Here is a 20,309-nt window from a genome sequence, read left to right on the forward strand (position 1 = left end):
TATATATAATAAATTCTGTTCTGAAAAGGAATGCAGCTTTCAATATATTTACAAAAAATGAGAAAATTGTCATTTCTTCTGCAATTCCAAAATGCAAGTGCTATGTTTTGGTCAGTACGGACATACGCCACCTTTATTTCAACAAATACACGACTGGAATGGTTTACTTAACTAATAAATCCGAAGCGGCAAGAGAAGACACGGACAAGGACCGCAGCACCATGCGAGCTAAAAAGAAAAAGGTGATCCTCTACCTTCAAAAAGGTAGTCACTTAAATACAAAATAATGATCTGGTCACTGCTGTATCGCAAAAATCATGCATACGATGCCTTAAGACTGTATATATTAGTATATATTATAGAGGTGGGCAAGCCAGACGCAGAGACCCGGCACATGTATGTACCACACGGGAAAAGGCCTACACGAGGAGTGTGAGCCGTTTTGGCTCTATCTTCCCATTTTGTTAAATTTAAAATTCTTTTAAATGTCATATCTTAGGGCTCTTATTGGTTCCCAAAACACTGCTGGTGAAAACAAACTGGAAAACCATTTGAAATTAGACCAGTGGCAAGGAAACGAATAGAACCCAATTAGAGTCAGTTCTGTGAAAGAAGATGAGGAAAGCGGATTCTACATCGTAGCCGCAGCAGAAATAGTGAGGTAGTAATGCCACCAGATTCATGGGAAGATCTAACCTACAGTACAGGGACCCACGGGAAGAACGCACAGAAAATATGCGCCACGGTACCCAAGGCTACACAAATGAAAAGAAAACCCACTGTCTATAGTCTACTAAAAACGGGGGCAGTAACAACAAAAAAATTCTTCTTGGCTGCTAGCCATGAATACTACAGGAAAAATATTTTTCCCCCAAAGAGGTATGTAGCAGGGTGGCCCTGGGCCCTTGCTATTTAGACTGGATCTTATCCAAGACAAATCATTTTTTGTTATGAACGTTTGTTGTTGGCCAAGGGAGGTAATCAATGGCTAAGAAAGTAGCCAGTCTCTGGCTACTAATGGCCATGAATAGTTTTCATTAAAAAAAAAAAAAAATTACTGAAGAACAATTCAGTATAGAAATGGTTTAGTGTGTTGCATGCGTCATTTTATCAAACTAAAACTTGAGACTGCAAAACTGCTGTTGTAATGATAATCTGGCGCTGTTAGACTTCACAGCACCGGGTAACGCGATTCCACATGAATACTTATTCGGGGAACATCAGGTAGCACCAAAGGTGCCATTGTGAGGTAGACAGCGGAGGAGGCGTAGAGAATGCATAGATAAAACACAGGGATTTCACATCGATTAAACGAGGATGTGAGGCATGACTGGTGACCATTACAATACCAGATATTAAAACAAATTACAAATCTTAATTTGCCATGATATAATCTGTTTAGAAGAAGCCTATGTATGTCAATAACAATGGCTGGCCCACTGGTAGCCTATACTTGAACATACTACAATACGGTCCGAGAAAAGTAGTCGTTGAGGCCAGAAAACGTCACAATTTGACAGAAAACAGTTCGAAGCAACAGAACCGCCGGATAACTGCTTACTGAAAACAATGTAGTATTTCCTCAAGGTCACATTAATATATCCTAAATTTTCCACACAAATACATCCCATGAACCACTAGGGCATCTTATTTTCCTATATTTTTATTCTATTTATTGTGATGGTTGTGGACACCATCATTGTGTATGCAGCTTATTTCTAATATCCACTCTTTTTTAGTTTTATATGTTTGGTGTTCTCACCTTGCTGAGTTGACTTATTCAGGAAGCAACAAATCCAGCAACAAAGTCAGACCACGGGGTCATATGACTATTTTTGTATTTTATATATATATGTGAGTAAGCTCAAGAAACCATCATCATCTACATCACCTTACTCCAGCCTTGAAAGTATTTGATGCTTACCATGCACTCCCAACAAGAACATAAAAAGGAAAACCCCCACGACTAATGCCAACAACTGCTTCACGGTGACCTGTAGAACTGCTGTCTTGTTTCCTGTCCCATCATGCCTTCTGCTTTGCCAACACTTACAAGCATGGGGTGTAATACCAAACCCACGCTCACTCACTAGTAAGGGCACAGTGAGACGTTTCCAGACACGAAGAAGCACTATCACAAGCCCACGTGCAAATCGTGCATGACCAGGGAGTTGGCGTGAAGGGAAGATGGCAAAATGATGCAGCGTATTCTTCCACCGAGATGCAAGTCTCCTCATCCACTCAAGGGATGCAGGTCCACCTTGACTTTTTCTCCACTGCTTAGCATTCCTATGGTCGGATAGAATCCTCCTTGAGGCAGCACCGTCTCCTTCTTCCCAATTATTTTCCCATTTCGTGTGAAAAAAACCTGGTTGAACAAGAACTAGGTCTTTCATATCTGCTCCAATTACAGGACATTGCTAATCAACGTATAACTTACAACCAATCATGAAAAAAATTATTTTATCCACACTAGTAGATATGTCAAAGCATTTCATTCACGTACCACTACTTTTCGGCCCTCGTGTTCTCTCTCCATTTCCTCCTCGTCTTCCTCCTCCTCCTCCTCTTCCTCACCATCATCTTCATGCTGCTGCTCCCGTCGGAGATACATTACATTCCTCACTCCACGTGGTTGCAGCCTCAGTTCCTTCATATCACAGCTGTCATCACTGTCCCCTACAAGACAAATACGTTAAGAAGAGTTATACCCCTTTGCAATCCATATCTCATATCGGCAGTGTTTTTGTTACTATGCATCTCTCATCAGCCGAAAAGAAAAAAACTTCATAAAAACATACCTTCACTGTCAAGTATATAGTCCCTTGGAAACATGATTCCACAGCCCATGATGTCTCCTTTATAGCACCTTGGTCCAAAAGGGTCGCCCACCCCACTTCCATGGAATATCTTTCCATCATCTGTCAGATAGAGGACAGTTAGTAAATTAACCTATTAGATTCAGTATCTTTAGACATTACATGTTAAAATACCTACCCCTATGTCCTACGTGCACTTATCTTGCAGTGTCCTGCTACTCAGCCATGTGCCGGGCAACATTCTTCTAACCTGTCATACACCAGGTGTACCCGGTTAACACTTACCCTCTATATATATTATTGGCTGGGCAAGAGAACCTCCATATTCTTTAACCTACTACTGCTACTCAGTGGTCCTATTCCATGTATCCAAACACAGCTAACTACATCCCATCATTGTATTATCTTAAACAATAACCGACAATTGTACTTCTTTATTATTGGAACTCTGAAAACGCTGACAGTATTTCTTAAATGGCAACGCAAAGCTGGCAGTATAGAAAATTATTCACACCTGCATGATACGCAACAGATCCACGACTCCAGCCCGGGTGTCTGTTTTTAGGGTAATCCTGAAAAGAAAAATATTCAGCGGCATTATAGAAGCAGAGGAAAATTTAGACTTCATTAGATACCATTTAGCATCTAAAGAACACACAGGTTCTAGCTACCTGTAAACTAGATAGACAAGATATCCTCTACATTGGAGGCTTGCAAGGCTCTCCTCACCTGTTTCTGTAAGTCTAATTGTTAGGATATAGATTTGTTATGTCCTGTTTACCCATTGTACAGGGTTGTGGAATAAGATGGGCCTAAATAATAAATATTATTATTATTATGTTAGCCAATATAAATCATCTTCCTTGATGGTAGTATGAAAACAAAAAGCTGAAGATTCCATTAATTGGTTAAAGTTGTGTAGTGCAACAGATTTTCTCCCCCCCCACAGTAAGTTTAGTTTATTGGATTGTTGCTTCTCATGATGCTTTATTGTGTGATGTTTCGATTTCACCCTTTGTGTACAAACCATGAAATATTCTAGTTGTTGTTAACCCCTTAAGGACCAGGCTCATTTTTTCTTTTTGTACCCTGTGGGACCGAGGCTGTTTTTAATACTTTTGTGGTGCTTGTGTTCAGCTGTAATTTTCTCCTCACCCATTTAGTGTACCCACATAAGTTATATGTCATCTTATTTACTATAAAAAAAATAAAAAATAAACTGGGTGAAAAATTGAAAAAACACATTTTATGACTTCTATTTGAAAAATCTTTTACTCACCTAAAAAAGCAAGCAAAAAACTAGCTAAATAGATTCTACTACTTGTCCTGAGTTTAGAAATACCCAATGTTTTTATGTTTTTTTTGCTGTTTTTTGTAAGTTATAGGGCAATAAGTACAAGCAGCATTTTATGATTTCCAAACCTTTTTTAACAAATCTGGTCAGTCTGCCTCCATCTCCTCTTTGGAACATCTTTGAAGCCGGTTAACTCAATTTAACCCATTCAAATCATATATTTTTGAAAACAAGACACCCCAGGGGTATTTCAAATGCTGTTATTTTAACCCTTTCCATGCACCAATTATACAACCACACTTTGTCAAACTTTGTAATAGTAATTATTTTTTATTTTTTTTTCACACAAATTGTAATTTAGTTATAAATATACAGCTCCTGGTATATGTCACTGTCAAAAAAAACCCCAATATGTGTTCAGCAACATCTCCTGAGTACAGAGATACCCCACATGCATGGGTTTGTCAGATTGTTTGGCTGATAAAGGGCTACTTTTGGGGCATGCATAATTCAGGTGGTCATTTGGTCATTCTGCCTTCATCTCCTCTTTGGAATATCTTTGAAGCCGGTTAACTCAATTTAACCCATTAAAACCAAAACTAGACACCCCAGGGTATTCCAAATGCTGCTATTTTTACCCTTTCCATGCACCAATTATACAACTACACTTTGTCAAACTTTGTAATAGTAATTTTTTTATTTTTTTTTCCACACAAATTGTACTTTAGTTATAGATATACAGGTTCTGGTATATGTGACTGTCAAACAACACCCCAATGTGTTCAGGAACATCTCCTGAGTGCAGTGATACCCCACATGCATGGGTTCGTCGTGTTTGAGATTTAAAATGCCACATTTGGGAAGTGCGCTTTTTTTCTCCTGTACCCTATCTTTGAGCTCGGCCACTCCAATTTACCCCATCAGCCATTTTTTTTTTTATATATTAGACACCCCTTGGGTATTTGAAGTGCTTTTATTTTAACTCTTTGTTGAGATTTTTGAGAAATTTTTTTTTTTTTTTTTACACATTTTGCTGGTACTGTATGGTTCCTCTAGTGACATCACTGCTAACATTTAAAAATAATTATGCACTTTTTTTTTTTAATATTTTACTAATCACATTGTGATTAGAAAGCTGGGCTCTATTGACTTGCATGGTTGAATGCAGTACCTGTATTCAACCTGCAAGTGGAGCCAGAGTTCTCTAGAGGGTCTGGAGACCATCTAGCGAACTTTTAAAACTTGATTGGTTTTTTTTTGTTTTTTTTTACAGGGCGGCTGCCATCTTGCTGATGGTGAAGATCACCGGCGGCTGTGACCGCTCTCCGGAGCGGTCACAGTCCATCCTGAGGTAAGTGTTTGGTGTCGCTGGATGCCTCCTGATCGAGGCATTTCAGCGACACCATTTAAGTTTAGGAGGTGATCGTGGATCGTCTGCTAAACACTTTTAAAAACGGGCGAGGGGAGGGGCCAGACATGGCCCCCGATGCCGATCTCGGCGTTACTGAATGCCTCCACATCGAGGCATTACAGTAACGCCGTTTAAGCGAAGAAAGTGATCGTTGATCACTTTCTAAGCTTATTTAATTTTTTGAGGGTTCAGGACCGGCAAAAGTCGTTAAGGGGTTAAAGACAAACCTTGTTGAAATGAGACTTCATAGATCCATTATATACTTGTGACAACTGGCATAAGAAACGCGCAACTACAAGAGCCACTAGAAAGACCTACTTATCCACAGGCTTGGGCAGCCAAAACCGTTCCACCAGGTCTGAGAGAAATGTGCTTGCTGCTTTCTACCGCCTATCGCAAAAATTACCATCAGGAAGGTGCCAAAGCAAGCACTTTTTGGAATCTAAATAGTCAAGCCAGGAGTAAACACATTTCTGTTGCAATGCAACAAGGAGGGCACATAGGTATGCGGTCAAAGAATCCCACAAAGGCACATGCAGGCAAGAGGAAAATTCTTTGAAGAAGTAAACACTGCCTGAAGCGTGGAAGACTGCTACCAGAATAAGGATGCCCACCTGGAATCCCCCGTCTACCCAGCACCAGAAAAGTCTAACAGTAGACGGATGCAGCCCACCCACACCTCGTCTCAGTGGGGAGCCACAGGTAGGAACTGTGCCAAAGGGACCTAATGGTCTGTCCCAGGAGGGACCAGAGCCACAATAAATCGGGTAAGGTCCTAACCAATGTCGAAAATTCACCAATAATAATTGTGTTACTTTAGTACATTATTGTTACTGCCTAACAATTCTACTTCCTTAACATTAACACTACCCCAATGACTAACCGGTTACACCCAGCTGAATCCATCACGCTTTTGTGAGTCCCATGACATGATTGGGAACAAAGTGAATCGTAAAAGAACAGAACATTTCACACTGCGAGGAGTGCCAGGTTGGTTTAACAAGGCATTTCTTGTGATTGTGTTGTACGTGCGCCGCCAACAGTAACGGCTTCCACTGTGGAGTCAGTTTTGTGCTGAAGGAATGCTTCGGGAAAACATTCAATGCTGAAGTGTTTCAGACTTCCACTCAGTACCTGCTGTAATCCTATCCTGGACAGCAGTTCCCTATTCTGAATCGGTGCTATCCAGAAGCTCTTCTTTACTTGTGTTTGTGTCAAACTTATACGGGGAAGGATCTGTGCTTTTTACATTGCTAGGGCGGACACTTCTCATACCGCATTTAGTTACAAACAAAAGCAACTAAACTAAGTAGGTGCGGAAGCGCATATTAAATTATATTCTCAGAAGTTAGCGTTCACTACTTGTAACGGTTTGTAGCAATGCAGTTTAACTTACATCAATGTAACATTCAAGATTACTCCCGTACGTACTTTTAGTTTAATCGACTGAAGTAAAATCTTAAAACAATACATTAACTGTCATGTTTGTTTCTGCACTCTTCTACATTAACCCCTTAAGGACCAGGCTGTGTTTTACCTATTGTACCATTGGGACCGAGGCTGTTTTAATACTTTTGCGGTGTTCGTATTTAGATGTAATTTTCTCTTCACTCATTTAGTGAACCCACACAAATTATATGTTTTTTTCAGGACAAGAAGGGCTTTCTTCAGATACCATTGTTTTAATCATATTATCTAATTTCCCATAAAAAAAATAATAAAATATGATGAAAAATGTAAAAAAAAACCAACACATTTTCTGACTTTTACCCCAAAAATCTTTTACTCATCCAAAAAAGCTAATGAAAAAACCTACTAAATATATTCTACTATTTGTCCTGAGTTTAGAAATACCCAATGTTTTTATGTTTTTTTGCTTTTTTCTGCACGTTATGGAGCATTAAGTACAGGTAGCGTTTTGCTATTTCAAAACCATTTTTTCCAAATCTGGTAATTCTTCCCCCCATGTGCCATTTCGGGTATCTTTGAAGCCGGCCAATGCAATTTACCCCATCAAATCATATATTTTTGAAAACTAGACACCCCAAGGTATTTCAAATGCTAGTATTTTAACCCTTTCCATGCATAAGATTCTACCACCAGCCTTTGCCACACTTTGTGTTAGTATTTTTTTGGTATTTTTTTTTACACAAATTGTACTTTGGGTATACATTTATAGCTCCAGGTATACGTCACTATCAAACAACACCCTAATATGTGTTCAACAACATCTCTCGAGTACAGTGATACCACCCATGCATGGGTTTGACTGCTGTTTGGGGTTAAAAGGCCACATTTGGGAAGTGCGCTTTTTTTCCCCTATTTTGGTCAGTCTGTGCCTATGCCCTATCTTTGAGCCTGGCCACTACAATTTACCTCATAAAACCATATATTTTTGAAAACTAGACACCCCAAGGTACTTAAAATGGTAGTATTTAACCCTTTCCATGCATCAGATTCTACCACCAGCCTTTGCCACACTTTGTGGTAGTATTTTTTTTTTTTTTTTTTTTCACACAAATTGTACTTTGGGTATAAATTTATAGCTCCAGGTATACGTCACTATCAAACAACACCCTAATATGTGTTCAGGAACATCTCCCGAGTTCATTCATACCCCACATGTATGGGTTTGTCTGGTGTTTGAGGTTAAAATGCCACATTTTGGAAGTGAGCTTTTTTTTTTCCCCATTTCGGTCAGTCTGTGCCTATGCCCTATCTTTGAGCCCGGCCACTCCAATTTACCCCATCAAACCATTCATTTTTTTAAATTAGACACCCCTTGGGTATTTGAAATGCTTTTATTTACATTTTTCCACGTCAGGATTTTTGGGAAGATACAGCGCTAATTTTAGCACTTGCTCATAATAATAAACTTTATTTTTTTATTTTACTCTTTTTGGACTTTTTTTTTACATTTTGCTGGAACTGGATAGTTACTCTAAAGCATAATAATTTTTAAATGTTACCATGTTTTTTTTAAGCTTTTTCTTTTTTTAATTTTTTTTCTTTTTTTTTTTTAAATATTTTACTAATCACATAGTGATTAGAAAGCTGGCCTCCATTGACTTGTATGGTTGAATGCAGTACCTGTATTCAACCAGCAAGTGGAGCCAGAGTTCTCTAGAAGGTCAGGAGACCGTCTAGCGAACTTTTTCAACTTTATTATTTTTTTTCCCGGACCGCCGCCATCTTGCGGATGGTGAAGACTGCGTGCAGCTGCGGCTGTGACCGCTCTCCGGAGCGGTCACAGTCCATCAAGAGGTAAGTGTTTGGTGTCGCTGGATGCCTCCTGATCGAGGCATTCCAGCGACACCATTGAAGTTTAGGAGGTGATCGTTGATCGCCTCCTAAACGCTTTTAAAACGGGCGTCCGCCGCCATACAATGTATGGCGGCTGTTGACGCCCCGGGGAGGGGCCAGACATGGCCCATCATGCCGATCTCGGTGTTGCTGAATGCCTCGACATCGAGGCATTACAGCAACACCGTTTAAGCTTAGAAAGTGATCATTGATCACTTTCTAAGCTTGTTTAAGTCTGATGACGTGTCAGGCACGTCATAGGTCGTTAAGTGACCGTTTTGCATGACGTGCCTGACCCGGCAATGGACGTTAAGGGGTTAAAGCATACCAGTCATGTTTATTTTATGTTGGGCTTTGGTCAGTTTTATTGCCTCATAGCGGCCATTGATTATGCGTTACACGTTTCTAGGGCTGAAACAACTCCATTGACTTGTATGGTTGAATGCAGTACCTGTATTCAACCAGCAAGTGGAGCCAGAGTTCTCTAGAAGGTCAGGAGACCGTCTAGCGAACTTTTTCAACTTTATTATTTTTTTTCCCGGACCGCCGCCATCTTGCGGATGGTGAAGACTGCGTGCAGCTGCGGCTGTGACCGCTCTCCGGAGCGGTCACAGTCCATCAAGAGGTAAGTGTTTGGTGTCGCTGGATGCCTCCTGATCGAGGCATTCCAGCGACACCATTGAAGTTTAGGAGGTGATCGTTGATCGCCTCCTAAACGCTTTTAAAACGGGCGTCCGCCGCCATACAATGTATGGCGGCTGTTGACGCCCCGGGGAGGGGCCAGACATGGCCCATCATGCCGATCTCGGTGTTGCTGAATGCCTCGACATCGAGGCATTACAGCAACACCGTTTAAGCTTAGAAAGTGATCATTGATCACTTTCTAAGCTTGTTTAAGTCTGATGACGTGTCAGGCACGTCATAGGTCGTTAAGTGACCGTTTTGCATGACGTGCCTGACCCGGCAATGGACGTTAAGGGGTTAAAGCATACCAGTCATGTTTATTTTATGTTGGGCTTTGGTCAGTTTTATTGCCTCATAGCGGCCATTGATTATGCGTTACACGTTTCTAGGGCTGAAACAACAAATCGATAAAATCGATTAATCGAGTGATCGATTCGTTGTTGGCTCCTTTTACTTACCTCCGCGAGCGTTCCCCGCTTCCGCTACACGCTCTGCACTCTCCGCCTTCTTTTAGTTGCGTGACGGATGTGACGCGTTCCGGAGGTAAGTATTCTTCATGTCTCTGCGAATCGCTCTGTGCGAGTGGCTCCGTTCGCACAGAGCGGTTCGCGGGGGTGGGGTAGGCCAGGGTAGGAGACTGAGTGCAGGGCAGAGTGGGGGTGGGGATGCAGGGTGTGAGTGTGGGGGCAGGGCAGGAGACTGGGTGCAGGGCAGAGTGGGAGACTGGGTGCAGGGCAGGGTGTGGGTGCAGGGCAGGGTGTGGGTGCAGGGCAGGGTGTGGGTGCAGGGCAGGGTGTGGGTGCAGGGCAGGGTGTGGATGCAGGGCAGGGTGTGGGGGCAGGGTGTGAGTGTGGGGGCAGGGTGTGAGTGTGGGGGCAGGGCAGAGTTGGAGACTGGGTGCAGGGGCACAGTGCAAAGGGCTGGGTGCAAAGTGCCGGGGGCTGGGTGCAAAGTGCCGGGGGCTGGGTGCAAAGTGCCGGGGGCTGGGGCAAAGTGCTGGGTGCAAAGTGCTGGGTGCAAAGTGCCAGGGCTGGGTGCAAAGTGCTGGGTGCAAAGTGCCAGGGGTGGGGCAAAGTGCTGGGTGCAAAGTGCTGGGTGCAAAGTGCCAGGGCTGGGTGCAAAGTGCTGGGTGCAAAGTGCTGGGGGCAAAGTGCCAGGGCTGGGGCAAAGTTTCTTGAACAGTAATAGTCCACCTCTTTTCAGAATGTTTGGGGTTATTTTGTTTCATAAATATTGTGTTTGGGTTTTTGTACTTTGAAAATATTGTTTTTTTATTACATCATAACAAAATAAGAATGTTAATGTAAATTTTAAGTTGTTTTTTTAACATCCAGTTCATTAAATTATTTTAAATAAACTAAAAATTTGCATATTGTTTTTAAAAAAAAAAAAAATAATCGGCCAACTAATCGATTATTAAAATAATCGTTAGTTGCAGCCCTACACGTTTCTCACCTTCCTTGCCAGGCCCAGGGCTATGTAACACTTCTCACCAGGGTCCACAATCTCAACTTCAAAGTAATGACTGCGTGTACTGAGAGAACGACGGGCTTGCGCGAGGCCCACATCAATGATGCTTTTGCCCTTCCCGACATATTCTAGGAGCTAAAGAGAAAGATCAAACATTTCATCAATTGAAAAAGGAAAGACAAAAAAAAAAAAAAAAAAAGGATGGCCATCATGGTTACTACAGCGGGGCAAGACCACCCTGGCAGAGACCTACGAGGCTCCATACAGTACACGTGTATAGACGCTTTAACTTAAAACTAAGGACTGGACTGATTTTACATTTTTGTACCCGTCAAGACAATGGCTGTTTGAACATTTCTTCTTTTCAGGACAAGAAGGGCTATTTAGATCATATCTCATTTACTATTAAAAAAAAAATGGTGAAAATTGAAGAAAAGGGGAAAAAAAAAAAAAAAACACAAGCAACCTCAAGAGACAATTTGACCTGAAACTGTATTTCTTACCGTGCCACAGACTCTAACATCATGCAGTCTGCCCCATTCATCTTCATAGCTGTCCACCATCATTATGCTGTCATCGTCCTCACTACTAAGTTCAGCATTTAGATGAAGGCGTACTTCTTCACCAAGCGAATGCATTCCAACTGCTGGAAAAAGACCGTCGGGGGACAAAGGCATCACAGTGCTTCCAACCTGAAGGGAAGAAAGCCACACAAACGGATGGGTTCTCTTACTATGGCATGGAACCAACGTAGACATCCCACAGAGAACAAACTACACGTGAGCGGTTTTCTTACCCTCTTCCCGTTCTTGGTAAAGAAAATCTGAGCCGTCTGTACATGGAAGGAGCTGGGTTCAATGCCGCAGCCAATACGGTCTCCTGAACTGCACTTTGTTCCAAACTGCCTTCCCTTTGCTCGCCCATTATACAACCTGAGAGACGCAAGAGTGCCAAGTGTTAAGGGCAATTCCTGCAATATTTAAAGTCATGGAACAGTTCACGATTTCAGCCCTGCTTCCGCCCGGTCTCAAGGCGGAGGATGGAAAATGGAAAAGTAAATACAAGTACTACACAGAAAGAATTGAAGCCAGGCACAGTCGAGGTCAGATGGAGGAAGGAAACAGAGTCAGCGCATTCAATTACATTTTAAAACAGATTACATCCTAAAACTTCACAAAAAAAGGATTTAAATTCCTGTCAATATTATTTTACATTCTAACTATTCTAACAGTTGTGGTGGCCAACAATATACAGGACGCTGTATACGTTACCATTCTAAGCATAGTATCTGCCTATTCTAATATCCATATGTTTGGAATGGTTGGAATATTTTGCTCTATTTTGTTTGTTAAGATCAGTGAGTGTTTAAGTAGGCTCATAAATGTAAAGGTAACCTTTCCACATTATTATTAACATCATCATTTATCAGCAGAACATCAACAACTAAGTTACACAAGTATATTTCAGCAAAGGAAGATATATACATATTTTTTTCTTTCCCCAAAAATGAGGGCAAAATCCATATTAATGATAGCCTTGAGACTCCCTTAATCACACCCAAACATGGACACTTACTTGCCATCATCTGCATGGTAAGCCACGGAATCTGGTAGCCACCCAGGCTGGTGGTCTAGACTATAATATTGAGGCACCAAACCCACAGCGATTGTCCCGCGCACGCCACGGTCCACAATAGACACCTGCAAAGAAAAAGCCCAAACCCAAAAAGTTCAAAGCATGGCCATGCAGCCAAATGCAATATTTTAGCAAGAGCTCAACAGCTTTACTAGATGGAGAGGGGATTTGGAGGTTTCCCTAAATCTGCACAAAGCTGCTTTGCTTCGATTCATAACACAGATGATATATAAATATTAACGTAGATTGTCCAGCTGAGACCAAGTCCAACAGCGCCCATCGATCAATGAAGGAATATACACAAAAGGATGAAGAAGTCAGCCAAAGAAGACAAGTTGCATTAACTGGTTTAGTAGTTGGTAGTCACTTTTAGTAGCCTAATCGACATGGCTTTAGAAGGGCTCTCCAGATAGCAGGTGCCTTTCTTCTTTTATAATATGGCAGCCCACTAGAAGACATTACAAACCTTTAAGGACTTTATCTCCTCTAGAAACAATATGGCATGAAGAAAAAAAAACTAACCTCAAAGTAGTTATTGTCTTTGCTCAATGGTCGTGGAGCAACATAGCAACCAACTTCCCCGGAGTTTCCCTGGTAACTGCAGAGACAGGAAGGAAATGGGAGATTCAGTGGGTGCATCCCACATATCGCGTCAAGATACAGATGGATTTATTCACAGATCATCGTCAACTCCACCGATCAGACTGATGTACCAACGTCATGCAATAACATACTATGGAATATGAACGCCTCTCCTCTATATGTTAAAGAATCTGAAACATATTGACTCGACAAGCACAACATTTTGGTCCGCAGACTATGAAGAGGGATTGGGGCAGTTGCCTGTTTGAGGCTTCATTCACCTTCACATCCTCGCTGGTTCCACAGAGTCGGAACTTCTCCTTGTGGGAAAAGAAGCCTTTGAAAACCACGACGAGACAGACAGTCATGCAGTCTGTGGTTACGCACACAACCTCTTTACATGAAGTCAACCTCTCTAGTAGGGCTGCAACTAACAATTATTTTCATAATCGATTAGTTGGCCGATTATTTTTTCGATTAATCGGATAAAAAAATGTACATTTTTCATTTATTTAAAATAATTTAATAAACAAATGTTAAATACAAAACAGCAGAATAAAAAAAATAAACTGATAAAATGCATTTCTTGTCTTTATTTCCCAACCAGCCCCCCCAATTTATGCACATTTGACCCCAGGCTTGCCACGCTGCCTCCCACATATGCCACTCCGCGCTGCCTCCCACATATGCCACTGTGCCTGATACACCACTCCATCTTCCCCAGACATGCCACGCTGCCCTCCCCACATATGCCACTCCACTCTACCCCCAGATATGCCTTACATACCATATATGCCTTATACCCCCAGATATGCCACTCCACTCTACCCCCAGATATGCCTTATACACCCTGATACACCACTCCATCCTCCCCAGACATGCCACGCTGCCCTCCCCACATATGCCACTCCACTCTACCCCCAGATATGCCTTACATACCATATATGCCTTATACCCCCAGATATGCCACTCCACTCTACCCCCAGATATGCCTTATAAACCCCGATACACCACTCCGTCCTCCCCACATATGCCTTACATACCATATATGCCTTATACCCCCAGATATGTCACTCCGTCCTCCCCAGATATGCCTTATACCCCCAGATATCTCATAGTGCCCTCATAGAGTCACAGACCCGTTCACAGCACACTGACACCATACTTTTATAAATAAGTACTGGGTTAATCTTCACTGCTCCCAGGATTTAGATTCCCCTTAGTTTGCCCCCTTTATCTCTAACTTCACCTTAAGTTAACTTTATTAAATTAACCCTCAGTCCTCATTAAATTAACCCTAAACACCCCATTAACCATAACTACCCCTAAATTAACCCTAAATACCCCAAACAAAACTACCCTATATGAACCCTAAACACCCCATTAACTATAACTGCCCCTAAATTAACCCTAAATACCCCATTAACCACAGCATCCCCTAAATTAACCCTAAACACCCCATTAACCATAACTGCCCCTAAATTAACCCTAAATACCCCATTAACCCTAAAGACCCCATCAACCACAGCATCCCCTAAATTAACCCTAAAGACCCCATCAACCACAGCATCCCCTAAATTAACCCTAAACACCCCATTAACCACAACTGCCCCTAAATTAACCCCCACCTCCCCTAACTTTCAGCAGCCCATATATTAATATTATACTTACACAGTTAGATGAGTGTCACAGCCATGTGGTTCTGGAGAAGGAAGGGGGCGGGGCCAGTTGTCACAGTGATTACAGGGAGGGACTGCTAAGTAGGAACTGCTGCTGTGAGTCACTGAAACGGATTATATAATGAGGGGTATTTTTCAGAGCTCTGAAAAAACCCTAATTTTATAATTGATAAAAATCGATTCAACTAATCGATTTTATCGATTAGTTGTTGCAGCCCTACTCTCTAGTCTACACGCTTACTAACCACCATCATGCGTCACCAAACCAGCGGCCAAAGAGGAACTCTGGATTAAAACGGATCCATAAAACAAAGTAAATGCTCTGTTATAATCAACAAGGTCCAATTTGACCGATCCATTTAGGAATTACTTTAGCTGGTGGTGAAGAACCTGTCCTCTACCTCCTCACCCCGCTAAGAACCACAAGGCAGATATCAAATGTATTTAGCGTTTAATAAGAGTGGAATATCCGGTAACTGCCGTTGTTACAGTATATGGAGGATGCCGGACATAAGGCAGTTACCATACATACTTAAGGAATTAAGATTTTTTCCCACTACTTTAAGACACTCAAAGCTCGAGCAGCTATTATATGCAACATCTTTTACTAAAACTTATATGTGCTGCAAACACAGGATTACATGGCGATTACAGAACTTCACCAGTAAAAATATAATTGAAATGGCTACAGTAGAGAAAAAGCGCTCTTATCTACTAATTTATTTCTGTTACTTAAACCCAAATTCAGTATCCATGCTATTCCGGGTACACAAAAGAACCATTCAGCCCATATAATCTGCCCCCCCATTATATCCCAATTTAGGATAGCTTTAGGTCTATACGCATGTTTAAATTCCTTTGGTGTATTAGCCTTAACCACTTCTGCTGGGAGGCTTTTCCCATTTATCTACCACCCTCTCAGTAAAGAAAAATGTCCTTACATTACATCTAAGCATCGGACTTAAGCATCGGACTAAAGCCTCTTGCTCTAAATGTTCTCCTCCTTCAAAATATACTTCCCTCTGGCTACAAAATTAGAATAAAGGGTAGCACAGAAAGCCTTAATCCGTAGCCCAACAAATGGCTAGCGCGTTATAATGGCTGCCGATGGCACTGATCGCTCTCCCTCTAAAGCCTGCGCCGACGGCTCTGATGAGCTGCAGTCTGTGCTCCCACAAGCCATGAAATCTTGGTTTAGTCCCTCGATCACAATCATGTTTAAGGCTCCTCTTGAGGCCGGTAACGGGGATTACCGTATCCTACGATTCTCTATCACATTATTTGAGCATTTTCTTCCAAAATAATCTCCGTTACATTAGCACAGCATGCCGTTTGTAGTATGTGCTGATAACACAGGGGTTAACCTTTGTAAAGACCATAAAACCAATGACTCCAGACTGAAACGCTCTCTTACCCCACAGACACGCTCATCTCCCATTTGTCTGTTAACGCCAGTAAACGTGTACAATACTTTACACCAATTACCCATAATAAGCAGGCGCAAGTTAACGAAACGTCAGGTTGCTAAGCGTTGCTGGTCATTATAAACCCACGGGGAACAGAATGATATCCGGCATATCCCTCCGCACCATACAGAACGGCTGGCCCTTCATAATACATTGGGATATAGGACTACTTTATTACTTTCTATTGGTGGATGTAGTGATACCTTTCAAACTTCGCACCCCAATCACGGTTTCTACATAACCCCCAGCGCACCGACACACACATTCATTTACCGTATTTACTGTGCTTGTGGACCATTATTACATTACAATTAGAGGTTAGGGGTATATTTGGATCAGAGGATAGGGGTATATTTGGATCAGAGGATAGAAGTTTGAATTTGATTCTGGAGGGTATGGGGAGTCAGTGGAGTGATTGGCACAGAGGAGCAGCAGATGAGGAACTGTGATGGCGAGCAGAGAAAGATGAATCTAACTGCAGGGTTGAGGAAAGATCGGAGCGGTGAAAAGATGAGAGGGGGAGACTAGTGAGAATGGAGTTGCAATAATGCAGATGGGATATCACAAGGGAGTGGATTAAGTACGGCAAATTATAGGTTTCAGGAGACACCGTCACCTAGCATTATACTGACCCATTCCACTAGTTAAAATACTTTGGAGACTACTACTTCTAGCTGACCGTGGCCACATGAAAAGCAGTAGCGCTCAGCAAGCACATTTGTGTTCAAAGGTAAACATTACAACACGGCACAGAGGCTCGGGGACAGGCTTGAAGACTTTGATGAATGCCATTTAAATCACATGTTAAGGTTTGGGAGCAGACATGGGAACCATCACCCCGGGTCTGTATACACGCTTCAACATCAGGTCTTCTGTCAATATATTAATGTTGGCTTTAGGTCTAACGCAATAAAGCGTAGATAAGGTCTGGCCAATAATCATTACATCTTAATTAATGTAGGGCAAAGTTAAATATTATGTAACGGCCAACAATAAAATTCTTGTAATAAGTGCAAAAATACAAGGTATTTAAGGTTGAACCAGGTCAAAAAAGTAATACCGCCCTCAAGCCATTCTCTAAGCGATTCATTAATTATAATATTTTTACCGCATTTATTTTAAAGTTTCTACAATAATAATTTACATTTCTGTGAACTACATTCTAGCTATGAAGTTAAAATGGTATTTTTGTCCCAGTATATAACACGTATTTCCCTTGAAGAGACGGTACAGATAGAAGCCAAAGTTAGATTACGCTTTCCTGCTGGAATCACCAGAAAATGAAGAGTCTCTAATGCAATAAACCTAATTTTCTGTAGCCAGGGACTGATGGGGTCTGGGCATATCTCCGCAAGTTCTCTGCACGCAGGCAGTCAGTGTCGGCTGCCCAGAGAAAACAGCTCACAACCTCTTAAGTACAAGCTGCTTTCTAAACATTTTGGGTGAATCGAAAGGAAACGGTGAAGTTATAAGGTTTTAGCAACACTGAAAGAATCGATAGAAAGAAAAAAATAGAAGGAGAAGAAAGACCGATTCATCTTACAGTTTGCATTGGTTAAAAGAAATAACAGCCGCATGCATCATTTAGTAGATATACATAAAAAATAATCCCTGGATCAGATATTTCCAACCAAGTGTCCCATTATCCCTAAGGATAGCAAAGGACATCAACAAATGAAACAAAACAAGTTTAAGATGCTTCATCGCCTGTCCTACGGTGCGTCCCCCGTTTGGAGGCATCTCAAGCTTCAGCTCTCTCGTGCCATTACAGAGAAAAAAAATCTCTATCAACATATCAGCCTGATCTTGTCCCGGGGGATAACATAACGAGCAATCAATGTGTCCCATTTATTATAATACAATCTCAGAAGGGGGGTTCTGTTACCCCAAAGCCTACATTTCAGCGCGCTAAACATGGTCATAGTTACGACTCAAAAATTGGAGCACTTGACAGATCGATCAATGACAATGTTAATTGTGACAAAACACCGACGTTTCAGCCAATATAACGTAACACTACAATACAATTGCACGTCATGTACAGCAAGTGCCACATGTGTTACGTGTACACATGTATGTTAGAAAGCCAGCCTATGTGCATACCATGAGGAAAAGGATCAGGATTTTCTGTTCTCACGTCTCGTTATTTTTCTCCCATTGTTTAATTGATGATTTTTCACAATCTATAGATTTTCATAAATACGGGGATTAAAGCTCCAAGTGTGACGGTTAACCCTTAAGCATCCCTTACGCTGTCAACCTATTTGATTCTATGTTATGATATTAAGGCTCAAATGTGATTGTTCTAGTGATCTGTCTTAAAATAAAATTAAAAAAAACATTGTAAAAAGTGTTAAATTACTTTGATGTTTAACTAATATTCTAGATGGAAGTACTGTAATAATAATAATAATAATAATAAATAAACCATTTAACCCAGCACTGATTGCACAATGCACATTGTTTCTGTCGTACTCATCACTTAATGAATGGATGTTCTCTAAACTGATAATAAAACTCACGTGTTCTTAATTATATAGAAAGGGAAACAAAAACGTACGGTTACGCTGATGCAGTATTTATTGCCATAAACAGGGATTTCTACTGCAGAAATAACGAGTAATATTCAGAAGATGACGCCTCGCGTGACACACACTTCAACTTTCATCATCCTGTGTGACGCAATTACTGACTGAGCCCCAAAATTTAGTACCAGAAGCTGACAATCTTTATTTAACCCTTCCCTTACCTGAGAGTATCACCATCCACCACAATGTGTTTGGCTCTCTCCTGATAGCGCACCGCCCGCACTTCCCGGATCTCACGGATTCGCCGTCTCCAGTTCAAGAATCTGTAATGTAGATTCAAGTCATCCATGTTTAAATCCTCCATGTCTTAACCTGTAGTGGAGAAGGGACACGTGTTATGATCAATTACACAGCAAGGCGCTATCATTCTATAACCTGACATCTTACCCCTCAGATATATGCAATTATTTAACCTTCATTCCCACATACTTATAACAAGAAATGTTATTGGCTCCTTTTCCTGTGAGGTGTCTCTACCTACATGATCATCCTATTAAATATCTGTCCCCAAGCACCCATTCCTTACCTTTACATCGTTTCCTATTATCTCACTGGTGATAAAGCATTCTGCAGTCATCCTCTTACAAAAAGGCCTATATTAAACCCAATACAAGCAATGTGATCACAACCCTCTGGCTGAAGCCTATACTATTGACGTTTATCAGGCGAAGCCACCCCGCCAATTTCCTCCATGATGTTTAATCATAAAATTTAGCCACCCTCTTCACAGTTTTATATTTTTTCCTCCCCATTTGCCCAGGTTACAAACCCTCTTACCTTCCGCCATGGATACCTTCAGTCACTTCCCCCGAATCTCCCTGCAACGAGGCCAATAGCAACTCGTCATTCTGAAGGATGGTGCGCCGCAGCCAGTCAGTGCACTCTATTCTGAAGGACAAGTAAATGCAGCCTATCGCAAAAGGAAAAAGAGTTGTAAAAGGCGGGCTCTGCGGCGTGCGCTAAATTTCCCATTAGAGTTCTAAATCAAAGAGCGCATACGACGAATATTCATGGTGCATTTCTTGAGGCGTGTTTTAGACTCATGTGGAGATAGGCATTTAAACGGAGACTACAACCCATTGGGGATAATGAAATCCAGCCAACCAAGATGGATCCTTTGTTGGAGACACATATTTCGATGACATCTTGCAACTCTAGTGTTTACGTTAATTTTATTTTTCGGGAAATAATGAGGACTACGAAGCTGATGACGTTTCACTGTGAGTGTCGGGCTTAACGTCACGGGAAGTTACTACTTTCCCAAAGACGCGCTGGTAGTTGTAGGAGACGTTAAAACTTGGTCTATTGAGTGGCTTCATAAACGCGGCATTTTGCAGGAGATTTGTAACTTTCTGACAAAGTTCCTACACCATATGTG

The 20,309-nt window shown here is 41.5% G+C and overlaps 1 protein-coding gene across 1 annotated transcript; it reads right to left on the reverse strand.

Moving 5' to 3' along the window:
• Positions 1-2,233: 2,233 nt before the first annotated feature.
• On the reverse strand, positions 2,234-19,220 carry LOC149286560 (SPRY domain-containing protein 3-like). The gene is made up of 10 exons (XM_089494002.1): positions 19,093-19,220; positions 13,139-13,214; positions 12,557-12,681; positions 11,778-11,913; positions 11,485-11,673; positions 10,967-11,116; positions 3,334-3,391; positions 2,802-2,921; positions 2,507-2,679; positions 2,234-2,368 (listed from the first exon to the last, which is right to left on the reverse strand). Exons 1-10 carry the CDS (start codon positions 19,218-19,220, stop codon positions 2,234-2,236), a joined length of 1,290 nt encoding a protein of 429 aa, XP_089350128.1.
• Between the last annotated feature and the right edge of the window lie 1,089 nt (positions 19,221-20,309).

Source organism: Sceloporus occidentalis, unplaced genomic scaffold (assembly GCF_023333645.1).
Source record: "Sceloporus occidentalis isolate IW3139 unplaced genomic scaffold, rSceOcc1.0.p SCAF_68, whole genome shotgun sequence".
In the NCBI taxonomy this organism is placed as follows: domain Eukaryota; kingdom Metazoa; phylum Chordata; class Lepidosauria; order Squamata; family Phrynosomatidae; genus Sceloporus; species Sceloporus occidentalis.